We start from the raw sequence: 26,117 nt of genomic DNA on the forward strand, positions 1-26,117 counted from the left end.
CTAACCCTGATACCAAAAAAGACTAATCTGACTTTAATTTGACAAAAGCTGTATCTCTTCTAGCCATGACCCAGTTTTAAGTTGGGATGATTCTATGTAACTTTATCAAGATAACTGTCAATATGCCAACATTCCTTACAAAGAATGCAGACATTCCACAGCCATGCACCGGCTGAAATAATGTGACGATTGCACTTAGACAATTTGTAAAAGCAACCAGTACGAATATTTTATCATATTGTAACCCTCACAGCTTTCCAAGAGAACAAACATTGAGACATTTATGGTCTGTTTACATATTTTAGAGGCTATTTATACCAACAACAAAAAAACTGTATAAATTATTTCTAATTATATGACATTATTTCTATTAGACAGTTTCTGATATATCACATGCCTTACTTTTATTCTCCTCCTTGAGTAAAAGCAGGACATGCACCACCTCTGTATCTAATGCCATTCATTACAATTAGACTGGTAAGGATTTCTCCCTGACCAAAATGGCTGCCATTATCCAACCATTCTGGAACTATGAGAGTTAATGACATTTCCCCTGTCTAGAGATTTAATAGGCTTTCTATGACAGAAATATTGTCCAGAATTCTGCCATCAGAAATGAATTGTCAAAATCAAAACAGATCATTCTATATCTCGTCTTTAACTATTGGCCCGAGGCTACGGATCCATATTTAACAGCACCATTACGTTCCCGTCCAACACCCCTGGACAGATCCGTATCACATTCATGTGGTTCTTAACCTCTACTTTACACCCGTCCCACTCCCCTGGACAGATCCATATCACGTTCATGTGTTTCTTAACCTCTACTTTACACCCCCTGGATAGATCCGTATCACGTTCATGTGGTTCTTAACCTCTACTTTACACCCCCTGGATAGATCTGTATCACATTCATGTGTTTCTTAACCTCTACTTTACACCCCCTGGACAGATCCATATCACGTTCATGTGCTTCTTAATCTCTACTTTACACCCCCTGGATAGATCCGTATCACGTTCATGTGGTTCTTAACCTCTACTTTACACCCCCTGGATAGATCTGTATCACATTCATGTGTTTCTTAACCTCTACTTTACACCCCCTGGACAGATCCATATCACGTTCATGTGCTTCTTAATCTCTACTTTACATCCCCTGGACAGATTCGTATCACATTCATGTGTTTCTTAACCTCTACTTTACACCCCCTGGACAGATCCATATCACGTTCATGTGCTTCTTAACCTCTAATTTACACCCCCTGGACAGATTCGTATCACATTCATGTGGTTCTTAACCTCTACTGTCTGGTCTGGCTGTGGTCTCTATGGTGTGTCTGGTCTGACTGTGGTCTCTCCCATGTCTCTGTGTTGTGTCTGGTCTGGCTGTGGTCTCTGTGGTGTGTCTGGTCTAGCTGTGGTCTCTGTGGTGTGTCTGGTCTGTCTGTGGTCTCTGTGTTGTGTCTGGTCTGGCTGTGGTCTCTATGGTGTGTCTGGTCTGGCTGTGGTCTCTGTGATGTCTCTATGGTGTGTCTGGTCTGGCTGTGGTCTCTGTGGTGTGTCTGGTCTGGCTGTGGTCTCTCCCATGTCTCTGATGTGTCTGGTCTGGCTGTGGTCTGGTGTGTCTGGTCTGGCTGTTGTCTCTGTGATGTCTCTGTGGTGTGTCTGGTCTGGCTGTTGTCTCTGTGATGTCTCTGTGTTGTGTCTGGTCTGGCTGTGGTCTCTATGGTGTGTCTGGTCTGGCTGTGGTCTCTGTGATGTCTCTGTGGTGTGTCTGGTCTGGCTGGCTGTTGTCTCTGTGATGTCTCTGTGGTGTGTCTGGTCTGGCTGTGGTCTCTGTGGTGTGCCTGGTCTGGCTGTTGTCTCTGTGATGTCTCTGTGGTGTGTCTGGTCTGGCTGTTGTCTCTGTGTTGTGTCTGGTCTGGCTGTGGTCTCTGTGTTGTGTCTGGTCTGGCTGTTGTCTCTGTGGTGTGTCTGGTCTGGCTGTTGTCTCTGTGTTGTGTCTGGTCTGGCTGTGGTCTCTGTGTTGTGTCTGGTCTGGCTGTTGTCTCTGTGGTGTGTCTGGTCTGGCTGTGGTCTCTGTGGTGTGTCTGGTCTGGCTGTTGTCTCTGTGGTGTGTCTGGTCTGGCTGTGGTCTCTGTGGTGTGTCTGGTCTGGCTGTGGTCTCTGTGGTGTGTCTGGTCTGTCTGTGGTCTCTGTGATGTCTCTGTGGTGTGTCTGGTCTGGCTGTGGTCTCTATGGTGTGTCTGGTCTGGCTGTGGTCTCTGTGGTGTGTCTGGTCTGACTGTGGTCTCTGTGATGTCTCTGTGGTGTGCCTGGTCTGACTGTGGTCTCTGTGATGTCTCTGTGGTGTGTCTGGTCTGACTGTGGTCTCTGTGATGTCTCTATGGTGTGTCTGGTCTGGCTGTGGTCTCTATGGTGTGTCTGGTCTGACTGTGGTCTCTGTGATGTCTCTATGGTGTGTCTGGTCTGGCTGTGGTCTCTGTGGTGTGTCTGGTCTGACTGTGGTCTCTCCCATGACTCTGTTGTGTGTCTGTTCATGGTCCAGCTGATATCCCATGTGCTGACCCCAGGGTGCAGTATCGTGGCATTGGTTGCCGTGTGTTTCCATGTGAACAGCCTGCTGGGCTGGCCTGTCTGTGAAGGGATGACCAGAGAGTTGGTTGCCGTGTGTTTCCATGTGAACAGCCTGCTGGGCTGGCCTGTCTGTGAAGGGATGACCAGGACAGAGAGGGAGGATCTTCTTAACAGCAGTGACCGCTGCCCAGATCCACAGCCCTATTTAACCTGCTTGGCCGTCTCCTATAGCATCACACACACTGGATACAACAGGAGGATACTACAGGAAGATACTACAGGAAGATACTACAGGAGGATCCTACAGGAGGATCCTACAGGAAAATACTACAGGAAGATACTACAGGAGGATACTACAGGAAGATACTACAGGAGGATACTACAGGAGGATACTACAGGAAGATCCTACAGGAGGGACACTGAGCCTGACACTCTCTGTAAGTAGACTGACACTGATAGTGCAACAGGTGACTATAACCGCAGGGAGTCAATGGATCAGGCTTGAATGTGCTCTTACATTCAAGGTCATTTCCTTTACAGTAAAAAACCTTCTGTGGTCAACTATCCCTGTACCAGGATACCGGTATTATTATTTCAATTCATTGAATTGAATAAGGAACTGAATTTAATTCATATATTACATGATGATAAAGAATTGTCTTTGCAATTATTGGTTTTGAAACGTTGTAGCCTTTGTTGCTTGTGTTTTTTTGGTTTTGAAAAAGTTGCCTGTGATCTGTCCTTACTGTTAATTTTCTTCCTTCTCTTTCTCCAGAGCTGTGATCCTGACAACGCTCGTGTAATGTGGGTCGCTGAACAGATCCGTGTTTCAGTGGCCAAAAACAACCTTCTGTTGCCAATAGCGGAGTACAGCCTCCGCATCTCAGACGTCATGTTGGGAGAAAGAACACCTCGGGAGGACGGAAGGAAAACGATCTCTCTGTGTCCTAACATCATCACTCCGAATACAATCCCAGAGTTCTGCATCCCACCAAAGATCTCGCCACAGCAGGAGCTAAAGACGGTGGACTGGAGTAAAACTAGATCTGTTGGAAAGGTGTCCTTTTCACCTGAGAAGGGCAGCAGCCCGGCGAGGGAGGTAGCAGTGAGAGAACCCTTCATCAACACTCATCCAACCCTCATCCAGGTAGAGAGCGTGGAAGAGGCTCCATACGACCAGGGCTTCAGTGATGAGGAGAGTACCAACGCCGACCCCCAGAGCCAAGCAGCTCTCTCCCTGCCCCACCTGGCCAAGGCCCAGACCTGCTACGGTTTCTGTACCCTCCTGGAGAGCCCCCACACCCGGAGAAAAGAGTCTCTGTTCCACAGCCACCCCAACGCCTGCCCCCTCCCCCTGACCGCTGGCTCTCCCGGGCCACGCGGCCGCTCCAAAACCTACTCCCCCAGAACCTCATCTCTACCCCACTCCCAGTCATCCTCCTTCAGCCTCACCAAGCTGACCTCCGGCAGGCTGTCTCCGGGAAGCTCCAGGCTGGTGGCTCTCCAGAGACAGAGCACCCTGGACAGTGACACCACCTCCTCCGCCGAGTCTTCCCCCTTCAGCTCCCCTCTCCTGGCCAGGCCGCCTCCCAAGTCCTCCCTGCTCAAAGTCCTGAGCCACGACAGACTGCTGTCCCGCACTATGAGAAAAGCTGTGCTCTCCAGAAACAACTCTCTGTCCACGGATGAAGGCAGCTCCACGGACAACAGCCCCAATATCATCCGGAGAGCCTCTGATGCTGGATTAGTAGAACCCCTTCCCGGTACCTTCACCCTGGCTCCCCCTGCCATCTTCCCCATAGACCTGGTCCTCCACAGAGAGAGGGTCATGAAGGAGAGTCTAGCTCCTGTAGGTAGAGAGGGGGCACTACGGCTCTCAGCAGAATACTGCCTAGACAACCAGAGACTCAGAGTGAGGTTGATCAGTGCTGAGGGACTGTATGCTATCGCTGTGGATCCTAAGAGCATCAACTGCAGCATCAGTATCTGTCTGTTACCGGGGAAGATTCAGAAGCAACGCAGCGCGGTGATTAAGAGGAGCAGGAACCCCCCTCTTCAACGAGGATTTCTTCTTCTATGGTATCTCACAGGAAGATATATGCTGTCGGGCGCTGCGGTTCAAAGTTGTCAACAAAACGTCCTCCATGAAAAGGGACTATATTTTGGGAGACTGTGAGATTTTGCTGAAATGTTTATTATCTATGTAGAAATTGTAGGCAAGTCTGTTAAAGAACAAATTCTTACTTTCAATGACGGCCTAGGAACAGTGGGTTAACTGCCTGTTCAGGGGCAGAACGACAGATTTGTACCTTGTCAGCTCAGGGGTTTGAACTTGCAACCTTCTGGTTACTAGTCCAACACTCTAACCACTAGGCTAACCTGCATATTGTATATAAGAATAAAAAAAAAACTTTTTATACTGCTACATATTTATTAAATCAACGTAAAAAAAAAACAATCTGGTTATTTTGAGTCTTGTCCTACTAAAGTGTGACTGTATTCAGAGACAGTTTATTTCACAGGAGGTTGGTGGTACCTTAATTGGGGAGGACGGGCTCGTGGTAATGGCTGGAGCGGAATCAGTGGTGCGGAGTGGAATCCGTGTTTGGTTTCCATGGTTTCCATGTGTTTGGTGTCATTCCATTTGCTCCGTTCCAGACGTTTATGAGCCGTCCTCCCCTCAGCAGCCTCCACTGGTCTATTTCAACAGCTGCAATCGTCTACACAACAGCCTACATCGGACACAAGGAAGGATTTAGAAATTGAATTAATGATTTAGATTTGGTCCATAAATGGAAACAATACAATGTTGACGCGTCAACGTCTGGCTGCCTGCTACGTCATCGACTGTGTCTCGTCGACTGACAGATTGCCAGGACATGTGATGTGGTTCGCTGATGAGTAAAATACCTATCCAGACGTTGTACGATCTGTCAGGCGCCAGCCATGTCTGAGCATAGGAATGTGCAGTGACATAATTAGTTTTTCCCCCCTCCATACAACACGCAAATAATTATAATATTTTCCTAATTTTAAACCATTGAAATACATGACAACATGAATGGGGAAAATGTATTTAAAGGAAAAAGAAGAATGCTAAATGGCATATATTATATTATTATTATTATTTAAGAATGAATTGGACCTGCTTGAAAACCTATAGTAAATACTCTTTGAGAGCATTACATTTTATAATATACATTTAATTCATTGGAAAAGCTTTTATTTAACAAATACATTACAATTACGTTGCCCTATGATGAGAAGGCTAAACACAAAATGGTTAATAACCTTGCCAAAGATGACACTACCAAATATAGTTAATCGATATGTGTTCCTCGTGTTTTAATGTCATTCAATGATTTAATTCTGTCCACAATAATTTTTATTTTAACATGATCCTACTTGTGTTATTTGCATATACAGTTTCTACATAATGTGACATCACTGGCTGTCACAGTATACAGGCATTACTAGTCGAGTACCGAGATGACTAGTCGATTACCGAGATGACTAGTCGATCGCAGAGCGAATCACTTTCATATTAAGCTCTTGTCATCTACGGAAAGACGTTCACACAGCAGAAGGAGATCACGGGATAATCTCGGCTATTTTACCCACAATCGACAAGGGTAGTAAAAGTGCCAGCCACGAAGTTCAACGATGGTTTTTGAATCTATGGTCAGTGATCTCCTGAACAGGTTCATCGGAGACTATGTGGAAAACCTCGACAAGTCCCAGTTGAAGATTGGCATTTGGGGAGGTAAAGTGAGGTTGGAATGCTAATGCGGCTAGGTTAGCTATCAGCATTTTAATTAAAAACAAACGAGTCCTAATGCTAACTAGCTAACTAACTATAACCAGTCTTTGGGAATATGATGATAACGAGAAAAAAAAGAAAAAAAAAGGTTTTGTAAACATTACCTGTAATGATATTGAGATGTTGTAGGAGCCTTGGGTGTGAGTCTAGAAAGTCACTGACTGGGGACACACAGCTAATATATATTTACTTTGATCTGGCATTGCATAAATGGGCTGTCATACACCAACAACCTTATGTTTTGTTAGGTTTAGTCTACATTTATTAGTAATCTATTATTATATGGGAGGAGGAGGAGGGGGGGGGGTACAACATGCAGACATAGACATAAACAAACATGCATTAATCCCAGTTGTTTCCTGCTGGACACAGTGTAGTCTAATGTCTAACTAATCTGTCTTCCCAACAATGTAATGCATACAGGACTGGGCGGACTGGTAAATCAAGATGGTATGATCTGGTCAGGAACTAAGGCATCAACCAGTTTCCAGTTGATGCCTTTCTCTCAGTGTGGATCTCTTGAGTGAAGTGGCAACTTTTCTATTAGCCATATGCTATACTTTACTAGCCTGGGCCCTGATCTATACTCTACTAGCCTGGGTCCTGATCTATACTCTACTAGCCTGGGTCCTGATCTAGACTTTACTAGCCTGGGCCCAGATCTATACTCTACTAGCCTGGGCCCAGATCTATACTCTACTAGCCTGGGTCCAGATCTAGACTTTACTAGCCTGGGCCCAGATCTAGACTTTACTAGCCTGGGCCCAGATCTTTTACTAGCCTGGGCCCAGATCTATTGTCAAGCCTGGGCCCAGATCTAGACATAACCATTCAATAAGGAGCCTGGGCCTGATCTAGACTTTACAGACTGTGCCCAGGATAAGCCTGGGCCCAGATTGCAACTAGCCTGGGCCCAGATAGATTTACCTAGCTTTACTAGACTGGGCCCAGATCTAGGGTATACATTAGAATGTGAAATCTAAATATTTGGGCCCAGATCACACATACAGCTGGTGTAAGAGGAGGCCTATAACAATCAACATGTTGACCCTGGGCAAACAGACATGAAGAAAGTACTTGACGATTTGAGTTGTCACCTGGGCAATGTTTTTTATGCTCTATCATTGAAGGAAGTTCAATACTGGAGTTGGCAAGGTAGGGCAACAGACTGTGCCCACATAAGCCACAGTTAGTTGCAAAGCTATAATTTACCTAGCAGAAACCATTGGGAAATCTAAATATTTAGGCACACATCAGCTGGTGTAAGAGGAGGCCTATAACAATCAACATGTTGACCCTGGCAAACAGACATGAAGAAAGTACGTTGAGAGGTGGTGGTCACTGCAATGTTTGCTAGAAGGGTTCAGGATCTTTGTCCCCCATGTTTGCACACCAAACCTGACGCCCAGGATTAATACAGTAGTTGGATTTACGGTAGTTGGATTAATCCCCGGTAGTTGGATTAATAGGTGGTGGATTAATAGGAGTCGGATTTTGTCCCCCATGTTTGGATTACTACAGTAGTTGGATTAATACGGTAGTTGGATTAATACGGTAGTCGGATTAATACTACGGTAGTCGGATTAATACGGTAGTCGGATTAATACGGTAGTCGGATTAATACGGTAGTCGGATTAATACGGTAGTCGGATTAATACGGTAGTCGGATTAATACGGTAGTCGGATTAATACGGTAGTCGGATTAATACGGTAGTCGGATTACTACGGTAGTCGGATTACTACGGTAGTCGGATTACTACGGTAGTCGGATTAATACGGTAGTCGGATTAATACGGTAGTCGGATTACTACGGTAGTCGGATTACTACGGTAGTCGGATTACTACGGTAGTCGGATTCATACGGTAGTCGGGAATCTATGATTCCTTTCGCTAGACAGGACTCTTATTTTTTGTCATGGGTAGACCACAGTACGAGCCTAGCCTATATCTTTGGAACGTTGAAGCACAGATAACAGCCATTGTATCACATTTGCATAAGTGTCATATGTCCTAGTAAGCCAAAGATATCCGGCAGCACCATTTTGTTTTTGTTGTAATGCTATAGGCTCATACAGGGAAAACCCTTACTACAAATACCAAAACAGTAACCAACAGATTCCTTTACTAGTCACTGTTTATTCTCTGTTTGGCCTAGTTGTCGTTATCATGTGTCTCAACCGTTGACTAGGCCCTATACAGAGCTTCATGGTTAAATGTTGGTCTGTCGGTTGTAACCGGCTGTATGGTCTGTTGGTTGTAACCGGCTGTATGGTCTGTAGGTTGTAACCGGCTGTATGGTCTGTTGGTTGTAACCGGCTGTATGGTCTGTCGGTTGTAACCGGCTGTATGGTCTGTTGGTTGTAACTGGCTGTATGGTCTGTTGGTTGTAACCGGCTGTATGGTCTGTTGGTTGTAACCGGCTGTATGGTCTGTTGGTTGTAACCGGCTGTATGGTCTGTTGGTTGTAACCGGCTGTATGGTCTGTTGGTTGTAACCGGCTGTATGGTCTGTTGGTTGTAACCGGCTGTATGGTCTGTTGGTTGTAACCGGCTGTATGGTCTGTTGGTTGTAACCGGCTGTATGGTCTGTTGGTTGTAACCGGCTGTATGGTCTGTTGGTTGTAACCGGCTGTATGGTCTGTTGGTTGTAACCGGCTGTATGGTCTGTTGGTTGTAACCGGCTGTATGGTCTGTTGGTTGTAACCGGCTGTATGGTCTGTTGGTTGTAACCGGCTGTATGGTCTGGTTGTAACCGGCTGTATGGTCTGTTGGTTGTAGCCGGCTGTATGGTCTGGTTGTAACCGGCCGTATGGTCTGTCGGTTGGAACCGGCTGTATGGTCTGGTTGGAACCGGCTGTATGGTCTGTCGGTTGTAACCGGCTGTATCGTCTGTTGATCTGTCTGTTTCACTAAGGAAGTCTTCCGTTTAGGCTTTCTGCCGTTGTTTTGTTTCATACCGGAGGTTAGTTTGTCGGTCCCTTGGTCCTTGATAAAAGGCCAAAGGTCAGATAAGGTCGTTGTTTTGAGCACGGTAGTGTTTCTCCAGGTTAATATCTAAATTTTAATTGATGTTGTTTAATTCAATCATTGATGGAAAAAGGCCTACGTTTTTTAGCACTAGATATGTGAATGGGAGGGCGAAGGAGTACAGAGTCTACCAACAACATATTCTGAAGAGATTATGATCACATGACTGTTCCATCTCAAAGCAAGCTCCTCACAACACTTTTTGTCACGCCTTGACCTCACAACACTATGAATGCTTTTGTCACGCCTTGACGTGGGAGGCTTGGTTGCTTTTAGGCCTTCCTGTAACTAGTTTATTTTTTCCAAGATCCAAACAGACTTCCTGTAACTAGTGTACCCACCAAGCAGACTTCCTGTAACTAGTGTATACGCACCAAGCAGACTTCCTGTAACTAAGCAGACGACTTCCTGTAACTAGTGTATACGCACCAAGCAGACTTCCTGTAACTAGTGTATACGCATCAAGCAGACTTCCTGTAACTAGTGTATACGCACCAAGCAGACTTCCTGTAACTAGTGTATACGCACCAAGCAGACTTCCTGTAACTAGTGAATACGCACCAAGCAGACTTCCTGTAACTAGTGTACGCATCAAGCAGACTTCCTGTAACTCAGTGTACGCGCATCAAGCAGACTTCCTGTAACTAGTGTACGCACCAAGCAGACTTCCTGTAACTAGTGTATACGACTTCCTGTAACTAGTGTATACGCAAGCAGACTTCCTGTAACTAGTGTATACGCACCAAGCAGACTTCCTGTAGCTAGTGTATACGCATCAAGCAGACTTCCTGTAACTAGTGTATACGCATCAAGCAGACTTCCTGTAACTAGTGTATACGCATCAAGCAGACTTCCTGTAACTAGTGAATACGCACCAAGCAGACTTCCTGTAACTAAGCAGACTGTATATGCATCAAGCAGACTTCCTGTAACTAGTGTACGCATCAAGCAGACTTCCTGTAACTAGTGTATACGCACCAAGCAGACTTCCTGTAACTAGTGTATACGCATCAAGCAGACTTCCTGTAACTAGTGAATACGCACCAAGCAGACTTCCTGTAACTAGTGTATACGCATCAAGCAGACTTCCTGTAACTAGTGTATACGCACCAAGCAGACTTCCTGTAACTAGTGTATACGCGTCAAGCAGACTTCCTGTAACTAGTGTATACGACTTCCTGTAACTAGTCAAGCAGACTTCCTGTAACTAGTGTATACGCGCCAAGCAGACTTCCTGTAACTAGTGTATACGCACCAAGCAGACTTCCTGTAACCAGTGTTCCCATTATATTATCACTATTAACCTGTGTTTTGTCTCATCTTCTGTCCAGGCAATGTTGTTCTGGAGAACCTGAAAGTGAAAGAAAATGCTTTGGTAAGTCTGCATGACTTTGTCATCAACATGTGTAGCCTGCCATTTTAAATATGTTATTTTAAATATATGTTATTTAGGTGTCCATCCCTATTGCCCTCACCTCACAGAGGCCTGTAGTAGACTAGGTCTGGTTCTGATCTATCCCTATTGTCCTCACCTCACAGAGGCCTGTAGTAGACTAGGTCTGGTTCTGATCTATCCCTATTGTCCTCACCTCACAGAGGCCTGTAGTAGACTAGGTCTGGTTCTGATCTATCCCTATTGTCCTCACCTCACAGAGGCCTGTAGTAGACTAGGTCTGGTTCTGATCCATCCCTATTGTCCTCACCTCACAGAGGCCTGTAGTAGACTAGGTCTGGTTCTGATCTATCCCTATTGTCCTCACCTCACAGAGGCCTGTAGTAGACTAGGTCTGGTTCTGATCTATCCCTATTGTCCTCACCTCACAGAGGCCTGTAGTAGACTGGGTCTGGTTCTGATCTATCCCTATTGTCCTCACCTCACAGAGGCCTGTAGTAGACTAGGTCTGGTTCTGATCTATCCCTATTGTCCTCACCTCACAGAGGCCTGTAGTAGACTAGGTCTGGTTCTGATCTATCCCTATTGTCCTCACCTCACAGAGGCCTGTAGTAGACTAGGTCTGGTTCTGATCTATCCCTATTGTCCTCACTTCACAGAGGCCTGTAGTAGACTGGGTCTGGTTCTGAATCATTGATCCTCAGCCTCATAGAGGCCTGTTTTCCATACATTAATGATACATGATGTTGATTCTGATCCCTATTGTCCTGAGGCCTTTTCCACTACAGGTTCAATCTATCCCATGTCAATCAAGGCCTGTAGAGACAGGTCTGGTTCTGAATCATTATCCTCAACTATAGACTCTGTACAGATAATGGTGGTCAGGGCTGTAGTGGTGAATCAGAGGTGGAGGGTGAAGCCTGGTGGTCAGGGCTGTAGTGGTGAATCAGAGGGTGAAGCCTGGTGGTCAGGGCGGTAGTGTTGAATCAGAGGTGGAGGGTGAAGCCTGGTGGTCAGGGCTGTAGTGGTGAATCAGAGGTGGAGGGTGAAGCCTGGTGGTCAGGGCTGTAGTGGTGAATCAGAGGGTGAAGCCTGATGGTCAGGGCTGTAGTGTTCAGTAGAGGTGGAGGGTGAAGCCTGGTGGTCAGGGCTGTAGTGGTGAATCAGAGGTGGAGGGTGAAGCCTGGTGATCAGGGCTGTAGTGGTGGAGGGTGAAGCCTGGTGGTCAGGGCTGTAGTGTTGAATCAGAGGGTGAAGCCTGGTGGTCAGGGCTGTAGTGGTGAATCAGAGGTGGAGGGTGAAGCCTGGTGATCAGGGCTGTAGTGTTGAATCAGAGGTGGAGGGTGAAGCCTGGTGATCATGGCTGTAGTGTTGAATCAGAGGTGGAAGCCTGGTGGTCAGGGCTGTAGTGTTGAATCAGAGGTGGAGGGTGAAGCCTGGTGGTCAGGGCTGTAGTGTTCAGTAGAGGTGGAGGGTGAAGCCTGGTGGTCAGGGCTGTAGTGTTCAGTAGAGGTGGAGGGTGAAGCCTGGTGGTCAGGGCTGTAGTGTTCAGTAGAGGTGGAGGGTGAAGCCTGGTGGTCAGGGCTGTAGTGTAGTGTTGGAGGGTGAAGCCTGGTGGTCAGGGCTGTAGTGTTCAGTAGAGGTGAAGGGTGAAGCCTGGTGGTCAGGGCTGTAGTGTAGTGTTGGAGGGTGAAGCCTGGTGGTCAGGGCTGTAGTGTTCAGTAGAGGTGGAGGGTGAAGCCTGGTGGTCAGGGCTGTAGTGTAGTGTTGGAGGGTGAAGCCTGGTGGTCAGGGCTGTAGTGTAGTGTTGGAGGGTGAAGCCTGGTGGTCAGGGCTGTAGTGTAGTGTTGGAGGGTGAAGCCTGGTGGTCAGGGCTGTCGTGTTCAGTAGAGGTGTGGTAGAAGTTCGAACACAGTGTTAGAGTGTCTGCTGCTCTGCCAGGAGACCCACGTTCCTCTCAGACTGTCCGTCTATAATCTCCCATTGTCTCCTTTAGCTTCCATTCAAGTGACTCATCTTAAAAGACATGTATGTTACTGTAATGATGTTGATGTTAATTCTGGTCTGTTGATTCTGGTCTAATGATGTTGATGTTAATCCCGGTCTGTTATTTCTGTTACAGAGTGAGCTGGATGTTCCATTTAAAGTGAAAGCTGGTCAGATTGGTGAGTACCGGTGCAGCCCCCCTCCACAGTACACAACACTCTTATTTCTCTTCTTCATGTTGTTTTCTCAAGCCTCATTCGTAGGTCCACAGCCTTGGTAGTGTTTAATCAGACTCTGGGAGAACTCTGGGACAGTGGTCCTGGTAAAGGACAAGTATTCAATCTATGAAGCATGAAACAAATCATTAGCTACAGTAGATTCTGGGTCTTAGTTCAGAGGGTCTGATTCTGGGTCTGATTCTGGGTCTTAGTTCAGAGGGTCTGATTCTGGGTCTTAGTTCAGAGGGTCTGATTCTGGGTCTTAGTTCAGAGGGTCTGATTCTGGGTCTTAGTTCAGAGGGTCTGATTCTGGGTCTTAGTTCAGAGGGTCTGATTCTGGGTCTTAGTTCAGAGGGTCTGATCCTGGGTCTTAGTTCAGAGGGTCTGATCCTGGGTCTTAGTTCAGAGGGTCTGATCCTGGGTCTTAGTTCAGAGGGTCTGATCCTGGGTCTTAGTTCAGAGGGTCTGATCCTGGGTCTTAGTTCAGAGGGTCTGATCCTGGGTCTTAGTTCAGAGGGTCTGATTCTGGGTCTTAGTTCAGAGGGTCTGATTCTGGGTCTTAGTTCAGAGGGTCTGATTCTGGGTCTTAGTTCAGAGGGTCTGATTCTGGGTCTTAGTTCAGAGGGTCTGATTCTGGGTCTTAGTTCAGAGGGTCTGATTCTGGGTCTTAGTTCAGAGGGTCTGATTCTGGGTCTTAGTTCAGAGGGTCTGATTCTGGGTCTTAGTTCAGAGGGTCTGATTCTGGGTCTTAGTTCAGAGGGTCTGATTCTGGGTCTTAGTTCAGAGGGTCTGATTCTGGGTCTTAGTTCAGAGGGTCTGATTCTGGGTCTTAGTTCAGAGGGTCTGATTCTGGGTCTTAGTTCAGAGGGTCTGATTCTGGGTCTTAGTTCAGAGGGTCTGATTCTGGGTCTTAGTTCAGAGGGTCTGATCCTGGGTCTTAGTTCAGAGGGTCTGATCCTGGGTCTGATTCTGGGTCTTAGTTCAGAGGGTCTGATTCTGGGTCTTAGTTCAGAGGGTCTGATCCTGGGTCTGATTCTGGGTCTTAGTTCAGAGGGTCTGATTCTAGGTCTTAGTTCAGAGGGTCTGATTCTGGGTCTTAGTTCAGAGGGTCTGATTCTGGGTCTGATTCTGGGTCTTAGTTCAGAGGGTCTGATTCTGGGTCTTAGTTCAGAGGGTCTGATTCTGGGTCTTAGTTCAGAGGGTCTGATTCTGGGTCTTAGTTCAGAGGGTCTGATTCTGGGTCTTAGTTCAGAGGGTCTGATTCTGGGTCTTAGTTCAGAGGGTCTGATTCTGGGTCTTAGTTCAGCGGGTCTGATTCTGGGTCTTAGTTCAGAGGGTCTGATTCTGGGTCTTAGTTCAGAGGGTCTGATTCTGGGTCTTAGTTCAGAGGGTCTGATTCTGGGTCTTAGTTCAGAGGGTCTGATTCTGGGTCTTAGTTCAGAGGGTCTGATTCTGGGTCTTAGTTCAGAGGGTCTGATTCTGGGTCTTAGTTCAGAGGGTCTGATTCTGGGTCTGATTCTGGGTCTTAGTTCAGAGGGTTGTTCAGTGATTCTGATTCTGGGTCTTAGTTCAGTGACTCTGATTCTGGGTCTTAGTTCAGAGGGTCTGATTCTGGGTCTTAGTTCAGAGGGTCTGATTCTGGGTCTTAGTTCAGAGGGTCTGATCCTGGGTCTTAGTTCAGAGGGTCTGATCCTGGGTCTTAGTTCAGAGGGTCTGATCCTGGGTCTTAGTTCAGAGGGTCTGATTCTGGGTCTTAGTTCAGAGGGTCTGATTCTGGGTCTGATTCTGGGTCTTAGTTCAGAGGGTCTGATTCTGGGTCTTAGTTCAGAGGGTCTGATCCTGGGTCTTAGTTCAGAGGGTCTGATTCTGGGTCTTAGTTCAGAGGGTCTGATTCTGGGTCTTAGTTCAGAGGGTCTGATTCTGGGTCTTAGTTCAGAGGGTCTGATTCTGGGTCTTAGTTCAGAGGGTCTGATTCTGGGTCTTAGTTCAGAGGGTCTGATTCTGGGTCTTAGTTCAGAGGGTTGTTCAGTGATTCTGATTCTGGGTCTTAGTTCAGAGGGTCTGATTCTGGGTCTTAGTTCAGAGGGTCTGATTCTGGGTCTTAGTTCAGAGGGTCTGATTCTGGGTCTGATTCTGGGTCTTAGTTCAGAGGGTCTGATCCTGGGTCTTAGTTCAGAGGGTCTGATTCTGGGTCTTAGTTCAGAGGGTCTGATTCTGGGTCTTAGTTCAGAGGGTCTGATTCTGGGTCTTAGTTCAGAGGGTCTGATTCTGGGTCTTAGTTCAGAGGGTCTGATTCTGGGTCTTAGTTCAGAGGGTCTGATTCTGGGTCTTAGTTCAGAGGGTCTGATTCTGGGTCTTAGTTCAGAGGGTCTGATTCTGGGTCTTAGTTCAGAGGGTCTGATTCTGGGTCTTAGTTCAGAGGGTCTGATTCTGGGTCTGATTCTGGGTCTTAGTTCAGAGGGTCTGATTCTGGGTCTTAGTTCAGAGGGTCTGATTCTGGGTCTTAGTTCAGTGACTCTGATTCTGGGTCTTAGTTCAGTGACTCTGATTCTGGGTCTTAGTTCAGAGGGTCTGATTCTGGGTCTTAGTTCAGAGGGTCTGATTCTGGGTCTTAGTTCAGAGGGTCTGGGTCTTAGTTCAGAGGGTCTGGGTCTTAGTTCAGAGGGTCTGGGTCTTAGTTCAGAGGGTCTGGGTCTTAGTTCAGAGGGTCTGGGTCTTAGTTCAGAGGGTCTGATTCTGGGTCTTAGTTCAGAGGGTCTGATTCTGGGTCTTAGTTCAGAGGGTCTGATGATTCTGGGTCTTAGTTCAGAGGGTCTGATGATTCTGGGTCTTAGTTCAGAGGGTCTGATGATTCTGGGTCTTAGTTCAGAGGGTCTGATGATTCTGGGTCTTAGTTCAGAGGGTCTGATGATTCTGGGTCTTAGTTCAGAGGGTCTGATTCTGGGTCTTAGTTCAGAGGGTCTGATTCTGGGTCTTAGTTCAGAGGGTCTGATTCTGGGTCTTAGTTCAGAGGGTCTGATTCTGGGTCTTAGTTCAGAGGGTCTGATTCTGGGTCTTAGTTCAGAGGGTCTGATTCTGGGTCTTAGTTCAGAGGGTCTGATTCTGGGTCTTAGTTCAGAGGGTCTGATTCTGGGTCTTAGTTCAGAGGGTCTGATTCTGGGTCTTAGTTCAGAGGGTCTGATTCTGGGTCTTAGTTCAGAGGGTTGTTCAGAGGGTCTGATTCTGGGTCTTAGTTCAGAGGGTCTGATTCTGGGTCTTAGTTCAGAGGGTCTGATTCTGGGTCTTAGTTCAGAGGGTCTGATTCTGGGTCTTAGTTCAGAGGGTCTGATTCTGGGTCTTAGTTCAGAGGGTCTGATTCTGGGTCTTAGTTCAGAGGGTTGTTCAGAGGGTCTGATTCTGGGTCTTAGTTCAGAGGGTCTGATTCTGGGTCTTAGTTCAGAGGGTCTGATTCTGGGTCTTAGTTCAGAGGGTCTGATTCTGGGTCTTAGTTCAGAGGGTCTGATTCTGGGTCTTAGTTCAGAGGGTCTGATTCTGGGTCTTAGTTCAGAGGGTCTGATTCTGGGTCTTAGTTCAGAGGGTTGTTCAGTGATTCTGATTCTGGGTCTTAGTTCAGAGTAGTGTTGGGTCTTAGTTCAGAGCCGCCCTATGGGATTCCCAATCACGGCCGGTTGTGATACAGCCTGGATTCGAACCAGGGTGTCTGTAGTGACAACTCTAGCATTGAGATGCAGTGCCTTAGACTGGCAGTATGTCTTGTGGATGGACAGAACAGGGTTCTACACCTCTAGCAGTATGTCTCGTAGATGGACAGAACAGGGTTCTACACCTCTAGCAGTATGTCTCGTAGATGGACAGAACAGGGTTCTACACCTCTAGCAGTATGTCTCGTAGATGGACAGAACAGGGTTCTACACCTCTAGCAGTATGTCTCGTAGATGGACAGAACAGGGTTCTACACCTCTAGCAGTATGTCTCATAGATGGACAGAACAGGGTTCTACACCTCTAGCAGTATGTCTCGTAGATGGACAGAACAGGGTTCAGTTCTACACCTCTAGCAGTATGTCTCATAGATGGACAGAACAGCGTTCTACACCTCTAGCAGTATGTCTCATAGATGGACAGAACAGGGTTCAGTTCTACACCTCTAGCAGTATGTCTCATAGATGGACAGAACAGGGTTCTACACCTCTAGCAGTATGTCTCCTCATTCCTCCTCATTCCTCCTCATTCCTCCTCATTCCTCCTCATTCCTCCTCATTGCTCCTCATTCCTCCTCATTCCTCCTCATTCCTCCTCATTGGTCCTCATTCCTCCTCATGGCTCCTCATGGCTCCTCATGGCTCCTCATGGCTCCTCATGGCTCCTCATTCCTCCCCATTCCTCCTCATTCCTCCTCATCCCTCCTCATCCCTCCTAATTCCTCCTAATTCCTCATAATTCCTCCTCATCCCTCCTAATTCCTCCTCATTCCTCCTCATGGCTCCTCATTCCTCCTCATTCCTCCTCATGGCTCCTCATTCCTCCTCATTCCTCCTCATGGCTCCTCATTCCTCCTCATGGCTCCTCATTCCTCCTAATTCCTCCTCATGGCTCCTCATTCCTCCTCATGGCTCCTCATTCCTCCTCATTCCTCCTCATGGCTCCTCATGGCTCCTCATTCCTCCTCATTCCTCCTCATGGCTCCTCATTCCTCCTCATTGCTCCTCATTCCTCCTAATTCCTCATAATTCCTCCTCATCCCTCCTAATTCCTCCTCATTCCTCCTCATGGCTCCTCATTCCTCCTCATTCCTCCTCATGGCTCCTCATTCCTCCTCATTCCTCCTCATGGCTCCTCATTCCTCCTCATGGCTCCTCATTCCTCCTAATTCCTCCTCATGGCTCCTCATTCCTCCTCATGGCTCCTCATTCCTCCTCATTCCTCCTCATTGCTCCTCATTCCTCCTCATTCCTCCTCATTCTTCCTCATTGCTCCTCATTCCTCCTCATTCCTCCTCATGGCTCCTCATTGCTCCTCATTCCTCCTCATTCCTCCTCATGGCTCCTCATTCCTCCTCATTGCTCCTCATTCCTCCTCATGGCTCCTCATTCCTCCTCATGGCTCCTCATTCCTCCTCATTCCTCCTCATGGCTCCTCATGGCTCCTCATTCCTCCTCATTGCTCCTCATTCCTCCTCATGGCTCCTCATTCCTCCTCATGGCTCCTCATTGCTCCTCATTCCTCCTCATGGCTCCTCATTGCTCCTCATTCCTCCTCATGGCTCCTCATTCCTCCTCATGGCTCCTCATTCCTCCTCATGGCTCCTCATTCCTCCTCATTGCTCCTCATTGGTCCTCATTGCTCCTCATTGGTCCTCATGGCTCCTCATGGCTCCTCATGGCTCCTCATGGCTCCTCATTCCTCCTCATTGCTCCTCATTGCTCCTCATTGCTCCTCATTGCTCCTCATTGCTCCTCATTCCTCCTAATTCCTCCTCATCCCTCCTAATTCCTCCTCATGGCTCCTCATTCCTCCATTGTCTCATACCCTTCTCTATTGCCAGTAACATTTCTTGGCAATATAATGCTTCCAAAATGTGCTAGTGTATCACTCTACCTACCTTATCTCTATCAGCAGAAAACCGTTTAGTACTAGTGTATCACTCTACCTACCTTATCTCTATCAGCAGAAAACCGTTTAGTACTAGTGTATCACTCTACCTACCTTATCTCTATCAGCAGAAAACCGTTTAGTACTAGTGTATCACTCTACCTACCTTATCTCTATCAGCAGAAAACCGTTTAGTACTAGTGTATCACTCTACCTACCTTATCTCTATCAGCAGAAAACCGTTTAGTACTAGTGTATCACTCTACCTACCTTATCTCTATCAGCAGAAAACCGTTTAGTACTAGTGTATCACTCTACCTACCTTATCTCTATCAGCAGAAAACCGTTTAGTACTAGTGTATCACTCTACCTACCTTATCTCTATCAGCAGAAAACCGTTTAGTACTAGTGTATCACTCTACCTACCTTATCTCTATCAGCAGAAAACCGTTTAGTACTAGTGTATCACTCTACCTACCTTATCTCTATCAGCAGAAAACCGTTTAGTACTAGTGTATCACTCTACCTACCTTATCTCTATCAGCAGAAAACCGTTTAGTACTAGTGTATCACTCTACCTACCTTATCTCTATCAGCAGAAAACCGTTTAGTACTAGTGTATCACTCTACCTACCTTATCTCTATCAGCAGAAAACCGTTTAGTACTAGTGTATCACTCTACCTACCTTATCTCTATCAGCAGAAAACCGTTTAGTACTAGTGTATCACTCTACCTACCTTATCTCTATCAGCAGAAAACCGTTTAGTACTAGTGTATCACTCTACCTACCTTATCTCTATCAGCAGAAAACCGTTTAGTTTGGTAGTTTGTAGCAACGGCTTTCAAAACATCCAAGAAAGAATAAGTTTGAGTCATTGATAACGAGGTGTTGCACAACTCTACCCTGTAAACTAGTGTAGAATAGAGCTAGTTAACAGGTTACTCTACCCTGTAAACTAGTGTAGAATAGAGCTAGTTAACAGGTTACTCTACCCTGTAAACTAGTGTAGAACAGAGCTAGTTAACAGGTTACTCTACCCTGTAAACTAGTGTAGAATAGAGCTAGTTAACAGGTTACCCTGTAAACTAGTGTAGAACAGAGCTAGTTAACAGGTTACCCTGTAAACTAGTGTAGAACAGAGCTAGTTAACAGGTTACTCTACCCTGTAAACTAGTGTAGAACAGAGCTAGTTAACAGGTTACCCTGTAAACTAGATGTGTAGAATAGAGCTAGTTAACAGGTTACTCTACCCTGTAAACTAGATGTGTTGAATAGAGCTAGTTAACAGGTTACTCTACCCTGTAAACTAGATGTGTAGAATAGAGCTAGTTAACAGGTTACCCTGTAAAATAGATGTGTAGAATAGAGCTAGTTAACAGGTTACTCTACCCTGTAAACTAGATGTGTAGAATAGAGCTAGTTAACAGGTTACTCTACCCTGTAAACTAGTGTAGAACAGAGCTAGTTAACAGGTTACCCTGTAAACTAGATGTGTAGAACAGAGCTAGTTAACAGGTTACTCTACCCTGTAAACTAGTGTAGAACAGAGCTAGTTAACAGGTTACCCTGTAAACTAGATGTGTAGAATAGAGCTAGTTAACAGGTTACTCTACCCTGTAAACTAGATGTGTAGAATAGAGCTAGTTAACAGGTTACTCTACCCTGTAAACTAGATGTGTAGAATAGAGCTAGTTAACAGGTTACTCTACCCTGTAAACTAGATGTGTAGAATAGAGCTAGTTAACAGGTTACTCTACCCTGTAAACTAGATGTGTAGAATAGAGCTAGTTAACAGGTTACTCTACCCTGTAAACTAGATGTGTAGAATAGAGCTAGTTAACAGGTTACTCTACCCTGTAAACTAGATGTGTAGAATAGAGCTAGTTAACAGGTTACTCTACCCTGTAAACTAGATGTGTAGAATAGAGCTAGTTAACAGGTTACTCTACCCTGTAAACTAGATGTGTAGAAACAGGTTACCCTGTAAACTAGATGTGTAGAATAGAGCTAGTTAACAGGTTACCCTGTAAACTAGATGTGTAGAATAGAGCTAGTTAACAGGTTACTCGGTAAACTAGATGTGTAGAATAGAGCTAGTTAACAGGTTACTCGGTAAACTAGATGTGTAGAATAGAGCTAGTTAACAGGTTACCCTGTAAACTAGATGTGTTGAATAGAGCTAGTTAACAGGTTACCCTGTAAACTAGATGTGTAGAATAGAGCTAGTTAACAGGTTACCCTGTAAACTAGTGAATAATAGAGTTAGTTAACAGGTTACTCTGTAAACTAGATGTGTAGAATAGAGCTAGTTAACAGGTTACCCTGTGAACTAGATGTGTAGAATAGAGCTAGTTAACAGGTTACTCTACCCTGTAAACTAGATGTATAGAACAGAGCTAGTTAACAGGTTACCCTGTAAACTAGATGTGAAGAACAGAGCTAGTTAACAGGTTACTCTAACCTGTAAACTAGATGTGTAGAACAGAGCTAGTTAACAGGTTACTCTACCATGTAAACTATATGTGAAGAATATAACTAGTTAACAGGTTACTCTGTAATCAGAGATCATTCCTCTCATTCTGGATGAGACGGTCTATGATGAGAACACATCTGTTCTCTCTGTCATCGAAGCCCACCAGAGGCTGTATCCTCACTGCATTACAACCCTTATAGATGTTGTTGTTAGGTCCAAACAAGAAGGATATAACCCACCAGAGGCTGTATCCTCACTGCATTACAACCCTTATAGATGTTGTTGTTGTTAGGTCCAAACAGGAAGGATATAACCCACTAGAGGCTGTATCCTCACTGCATTACAACCCTTATAGATGTTGTTGTTAGGTCCAAACAGGAAGGATATAACCCTCCAAAGGCTGTATCCTCACTGCATTACAACCCTTATAGATGTTGTTGTTGTCGGTCCAAACAGGAAGGATATAACCCACTAGAGGCTGTATCCTCACTGCATTACAACCCTTATAGACATTGTTGTTGTTGTTAGGTCCAAACAGGAAGGATATAACCCTCCAGAGGCTGTATCCTCACTGCATTACAACCCTTATAGATGTTGTTGTTGTTAGGTCCAAACAGGAAGGATATAACCCTCCAGAGGCTGTATCCTCACTGCATTACAACCCTTATAGATGTTGTTGTTGTTAGGTCCAAACAGGAAGGATATAACCCTCCAGAGGCTGTATCCTCACTGCATTACAACCCTTATAGATGTTGTTGTTAGGTCCAAACAGGGAGGATATAACCCTCCAGAGGCTGTATCCTCACTGCATTACAACCCTTATAGATGTTGTTGTTAGGTCCAAACAGGGAGGATATAACCCTCCAGAGGCTGTATCCTCACTGCATTACAACCCTTATAGATGTTGTTGTTAGGTCCAAACAGGAAGGATATAACCCTCCAGAGGCTGTATCCTCACTGCATTACAACCCTTATAGATGTTGTTGTTGTTGTTAGGGCCAAACAGGAAGGATATAACCCTCCAGAGGCTGTATCCTCACTGCATTACAACCCTTATAGATGTTGTTGTTGTTAGGTCCAAACAGGAAGGATATAACCCTCCAGAGGCTGTATCCTCACTGCATTACAACCCTTATAGATGTTGTTGTTGTTAGGTCCAAACAGGGAGGATATAACCCACCAGAGGCTGTATCCTCACTGCATTACAACCCTTATAGATGTTGTTGTTGTCGGTCCAAACAGGAAGGATATAACCCTCCAGAGGCTGTATCCTCACTGCATTACAACCCTTATAGATGTTGTTGTTGTTGTTGTTAGGTCCAAACAGGAAGGATATAACCCTCCAGAGGCTGTATCCTCACTGCATTACAACCCTTATAGATGTTGTTGTTGTTAGGTCCAAACAGGAAGGATATAACCCTCCAGAGGCTGTATCCTCACTGCATTACAACCCTTATAGATGTTGTTGTTAGGGCCAAACAGGAAGGATATAACCCTCCAGAGGCTGTATCCTCACTGCATTACAACCCTTATAGATGTTGTTGTTGTTAGGTCCAAACAGGGAGGATATAACCCTCCAGAGGCTGTATCCTCACTGCATTACAACCCTTATAGATGTTGTTGTTGTTAGGTCCAAACAGGAAGGATATAACCCTCCAGAGGCTGTATCCTCACTGCATTACAACCCTTATAGATGTTGTTGTTGTTGTTAGGTCCAAACAGGAAGGATATAACCCTCCAGAGGCTGTATCCTCACTGCATTGTTGTAGTGTTGTTCCAGGTCCTGTATAGTAACTTTTTAGGATAGATTTAGCCTTTTTGGCTCGTTTTTAAACATCACATGAGTAAAGGATGGACCCAGGCCCTATAGATTAAATTACCTAAATAGGCTACTCTAAGAGAATGTTCAACTCTGCCCTTGTCTTTGTCCCCCCCCCCCAGACAGAGGTCTAATGTTGTGTTTTGAGGAGATGTTAATGAGCTCTAATGGGAGACGTGCTGTGAGTAGATTCTCGGTTCCATAGATATAGAATGACTAGAATGGAGATTTTCCCAATTCCAGGAAACTTGTCTTGGTGGGTGGAGCTGACCAGCGTCCATATTGGGTGTACCTCGGCCGTGAGTGTGTGTGTGTGTGTGTGTGTGTGTCCCAGACAGAGGTCTAATGTTGTGTATTGAGCTGACCAGCGTCCATATTGGGTGTATCTCGGCCATGAATGTGTGTGTGTGTGTCCCAGACAGAGGTCTAATATTGTGTATTGCCTGCGCGCAGAGTGGTGCCTGCGCGCAGAGTGGTGCCTGCGCGCAGAGTGGTGCCTGCGCGCAGAGTGGTGCCTGCGCGCAGAGTGGTGCCTGCGCGCAGAGTGGTGCCTGCGCGCAGAGTGGTGCCTGCGCGCAGAGTGGTGCCTGCGCGCAGAGTGGTGCCTGCGCGCAGAGTGGTGCCTGTATATCTCCTACTAGCTAGATTAACATCATCAGCATGTGATCTGGTTGCGGTCAACAAAGTAAGGAATTGGACCACTGTCTCTTCAAGACCGGAGTTGTATTACATTTACATTACATTTAAGTCATTTAGCAGACGCTCTTATCCAGAGCGACTTACAAATTGGTGCATTCACCTTATGACATCCAGTGGAACAGTCACTTTACAATAGTGCATCTAAATCTTAAAGGGGGGTGAGAGGGAATACTTATCCTATCCTAGGTATTCCTTAAAGAGGTGGGGTTTCAGGTGTCTCCGGAAGGTGGTGATTGACTCCGCTGTCCTGGCGTCGTGAGGGAGTTTGTTCCACCATTGGGGGGGCCAGAGCAGCGAACAGTTTTGACTTGTATCACTTGTCCCATGTTGTACCAGTTGTTCCCTATGAGGATGTCCACACCAATGCATCTTAACTGAGACGTATGACCCCCCTCCCCTCACCTCCTGTTGATTTCAGAAGGAAGTTGTTCCTTGTGAGGATGTCCACACCAATGCATCTTAACCGAGGCGCATGACCCCCTCCCATCCTGTTGATTTCAGAAGGAAGTAGTTCCTTGTGAGGATCCCCCCTCTCCCCCCTCCCTCCAGTTGATTTCAGAAGGAAGTAGTTCCTTGTGAGGATCTCCCCCCTCCCCTCCAGTTGATTTCAGAAGGAAGTAGTTCCTTGTGAGGATCTCCCCCTCCCCCCTCCTGTTGATTTCAGAAGCCAGTAGTTCCTTGTGAGGATGTCCCCCCCATGAGGTAAGGTTATTAAATAACTCCTCCCCTCCTGTTGATTTCAGAAGCCAGTAGTTTCATCCCAATAGGGATGTGACCGATATGATTCTCTTCTTGATATTGACCTGAATGACTTGCCACTCCTCTAATCAGACCAGAGTACGGGCCAACATCATGTTTTCATCTCTCTCAGAATGGTCTGTTGTTTTCTCCAGAGGAATAGAGGAAGCATGTTCATTAGATGTTATTGTAGTTAGAATACCATACAGAATACAGAACACCATGAGGTAAGGTTATTGTAGTTAGATCATACAGAACACCATGAGGTAAGGTTATTAAATAACTCAGATATTATTGTAGTTAGATCATACAGAATTCCATGAGGTAAGGTTATTGTAGTTAGATCATACAGAACACCATGAGGTAAGGTTATTAAATAACTCAGATATTATTGTAGTTAGATCATACAGAACACCATGAGGTAAGGTTATTAAATAACTCAGATATTATTGTAGTTAGATCATACAGAATACCATGAGGTAAGGTTATTAAATAACTCAGATATTATTGTAGTTAGATCATACAGAATACCATGAGGTAAGGTTATTAAATAACTCAGATATTATTGTAGTTAGATCATACAGAACACCATGAGGTAAGGTTATTAAATAACTCCAATGATATTATTGTATCCTCTTGACTTCCCATTGACTTGAGGACCTTGTTGTTTTTCAGGAAAACTGACATTGAAGATCCCTTGGAAGAACTTGTACAATGATGCTGTAGTTGCAACGTTAGATGGTCTCTATCTGCTGGTGGTTCCTGGAGCAAGTAAGGAACCGTTTATACCCTCTATCTTTGTGTTCTATGGCTCTAAACGATTCCAAATGATTCCAAATGATTCCAAATGATTCTAAATGATTCTAAATGATTCTAAATTATTCTAAAAGATTCTAAAAGATTCTAAAAGATTCTAAAAGATTCTAAAAGATTCCAAATGAATCCAAATGATTCTAAAATATTCTAAAATATTCTAAAAGATTCCAAATGAATCCAGATGAATCCCAAATGATTTAGTGTTGGCCTACATCTAGCCCTTACATGCCAGTGTCATGAATCGATTCATAACAACATTCTTTAAGATTTGTGACACTTGATTAGAAGACTTGTAATACTGTCCTGTAGACTGTTATGCCACTAAACACTGTCATGATGACTGTTAATGCCACTGTAATAATGTTCTGTACTAGAATGAGTTACAGTGGCCTCCAGCCATCAATGCTCCTTAGGAAGATCTATTTCAATGGCGCTATCTGTGTTTCAGCTGTGTCTCAGTTACGTACATGTCCATACAATGGTAAGAGGATCCTCCAGTCTGGGTTCAGGGTGGTGAACTGAGACCAATCAAGTCTCTCTCTGGACTCTGTGAATGTCCTCTTTCTCCTTTGTCTCTCTGGACTCTGAATGTCCTCTTTCTCCTTTGTTTCTCTGGACTCTGAATGTCCTCTTTCTCCTTTGTTTCTCTGGACTCTGTGAATGTCCTCTTTCTCCTTTGTTTCTCTGGACTCTGTGAATGTACTCTTTCTCCTTTGTTTCTCTGGACTCTGTGAATGTACTCTTTCTCCTTTGTTTCTCTGGACTCTGTGAATGTCCTCTTTCTCCTTTGTTTCTCTGGACTCTGTGAATGTCCTCTTTCTCCTTTGTTTCTCTGGACTCTGTGAATGTCCTCTTTCTCCTTTGTTTCTCTGGACTCTGAATGTACTCTTTCTCCTTTGTTTCTCTGGACTCTGTGATTGTCCTCTTTCTCCTTTGTTTCTCTGGACTCTGTGAATGTC

The 26,117-nt window shown here is 45.5% G+C and overlaps 1 protein-coding gene and 1 pseudogene across 1 annotated transcript in view; both read left to right on the forward strand.

The window, feature by feature from the left end:
• Window positions 1–2,832: 2,832 nt before the first annotated feature.
• LOC124021467 lies at window positions 2,833–4,784 on the forward strand (annotated as a pseudogene).
• Window positions 4,785–6,115: 1,331 nt separating this feature from the next.
• LOC124021468 (vacuolar protein sorting-associated protein 13C-like) overlaps window positions 6,116–26,117 on the forward strand; it is an 80,012-nt gene continuing 60,010 nt past the window's right edge. Inside the window, exons 1-5 of the mRNA XM_046336664.1 lie at window positions 6,116–6,340; window positions 10,755–10,798; window positions 12,939–12,981; window positions 25,018–25,113; window positions 25,607–25,639. Coding sequence (XP_046192620.1) covers window positions 6,241–6,340; window positions 10,755–10,798; window positions 12,939–12,981; window positions 25,018–25,113; window positions 25,607–25,639 — 316 coding nt within the window. The 5' untranslated portion in view covers window positions 6,116–6,240. The remainder of the gene's footprint in view (window positions 6,341–10,754; window positions 10,799–12,938; window positions 12,982–25,017; window positions 25,114–25,606; window positions 25,640–26,117) is intronic.

Source organism: Oncorhynchus gorbuscha, unplaced genomic scaffold (genome assembly GCF_021184085.1).
Source record: "Oncorhynchus gorbuscha isolate QuinsamMale2020 ecotype Even-year unplaced genomic scaffold, OgorEven_v1.0 Un_scaffold_1122, whole genome shotgun sequence".
Lineage (NCBI taxonomy): Eukaryota > Metazoa > Chordata > Actinopteri > Salmoniformes > Salmonidae > Oncorhynchus > Oncorhynchus gorbuscha.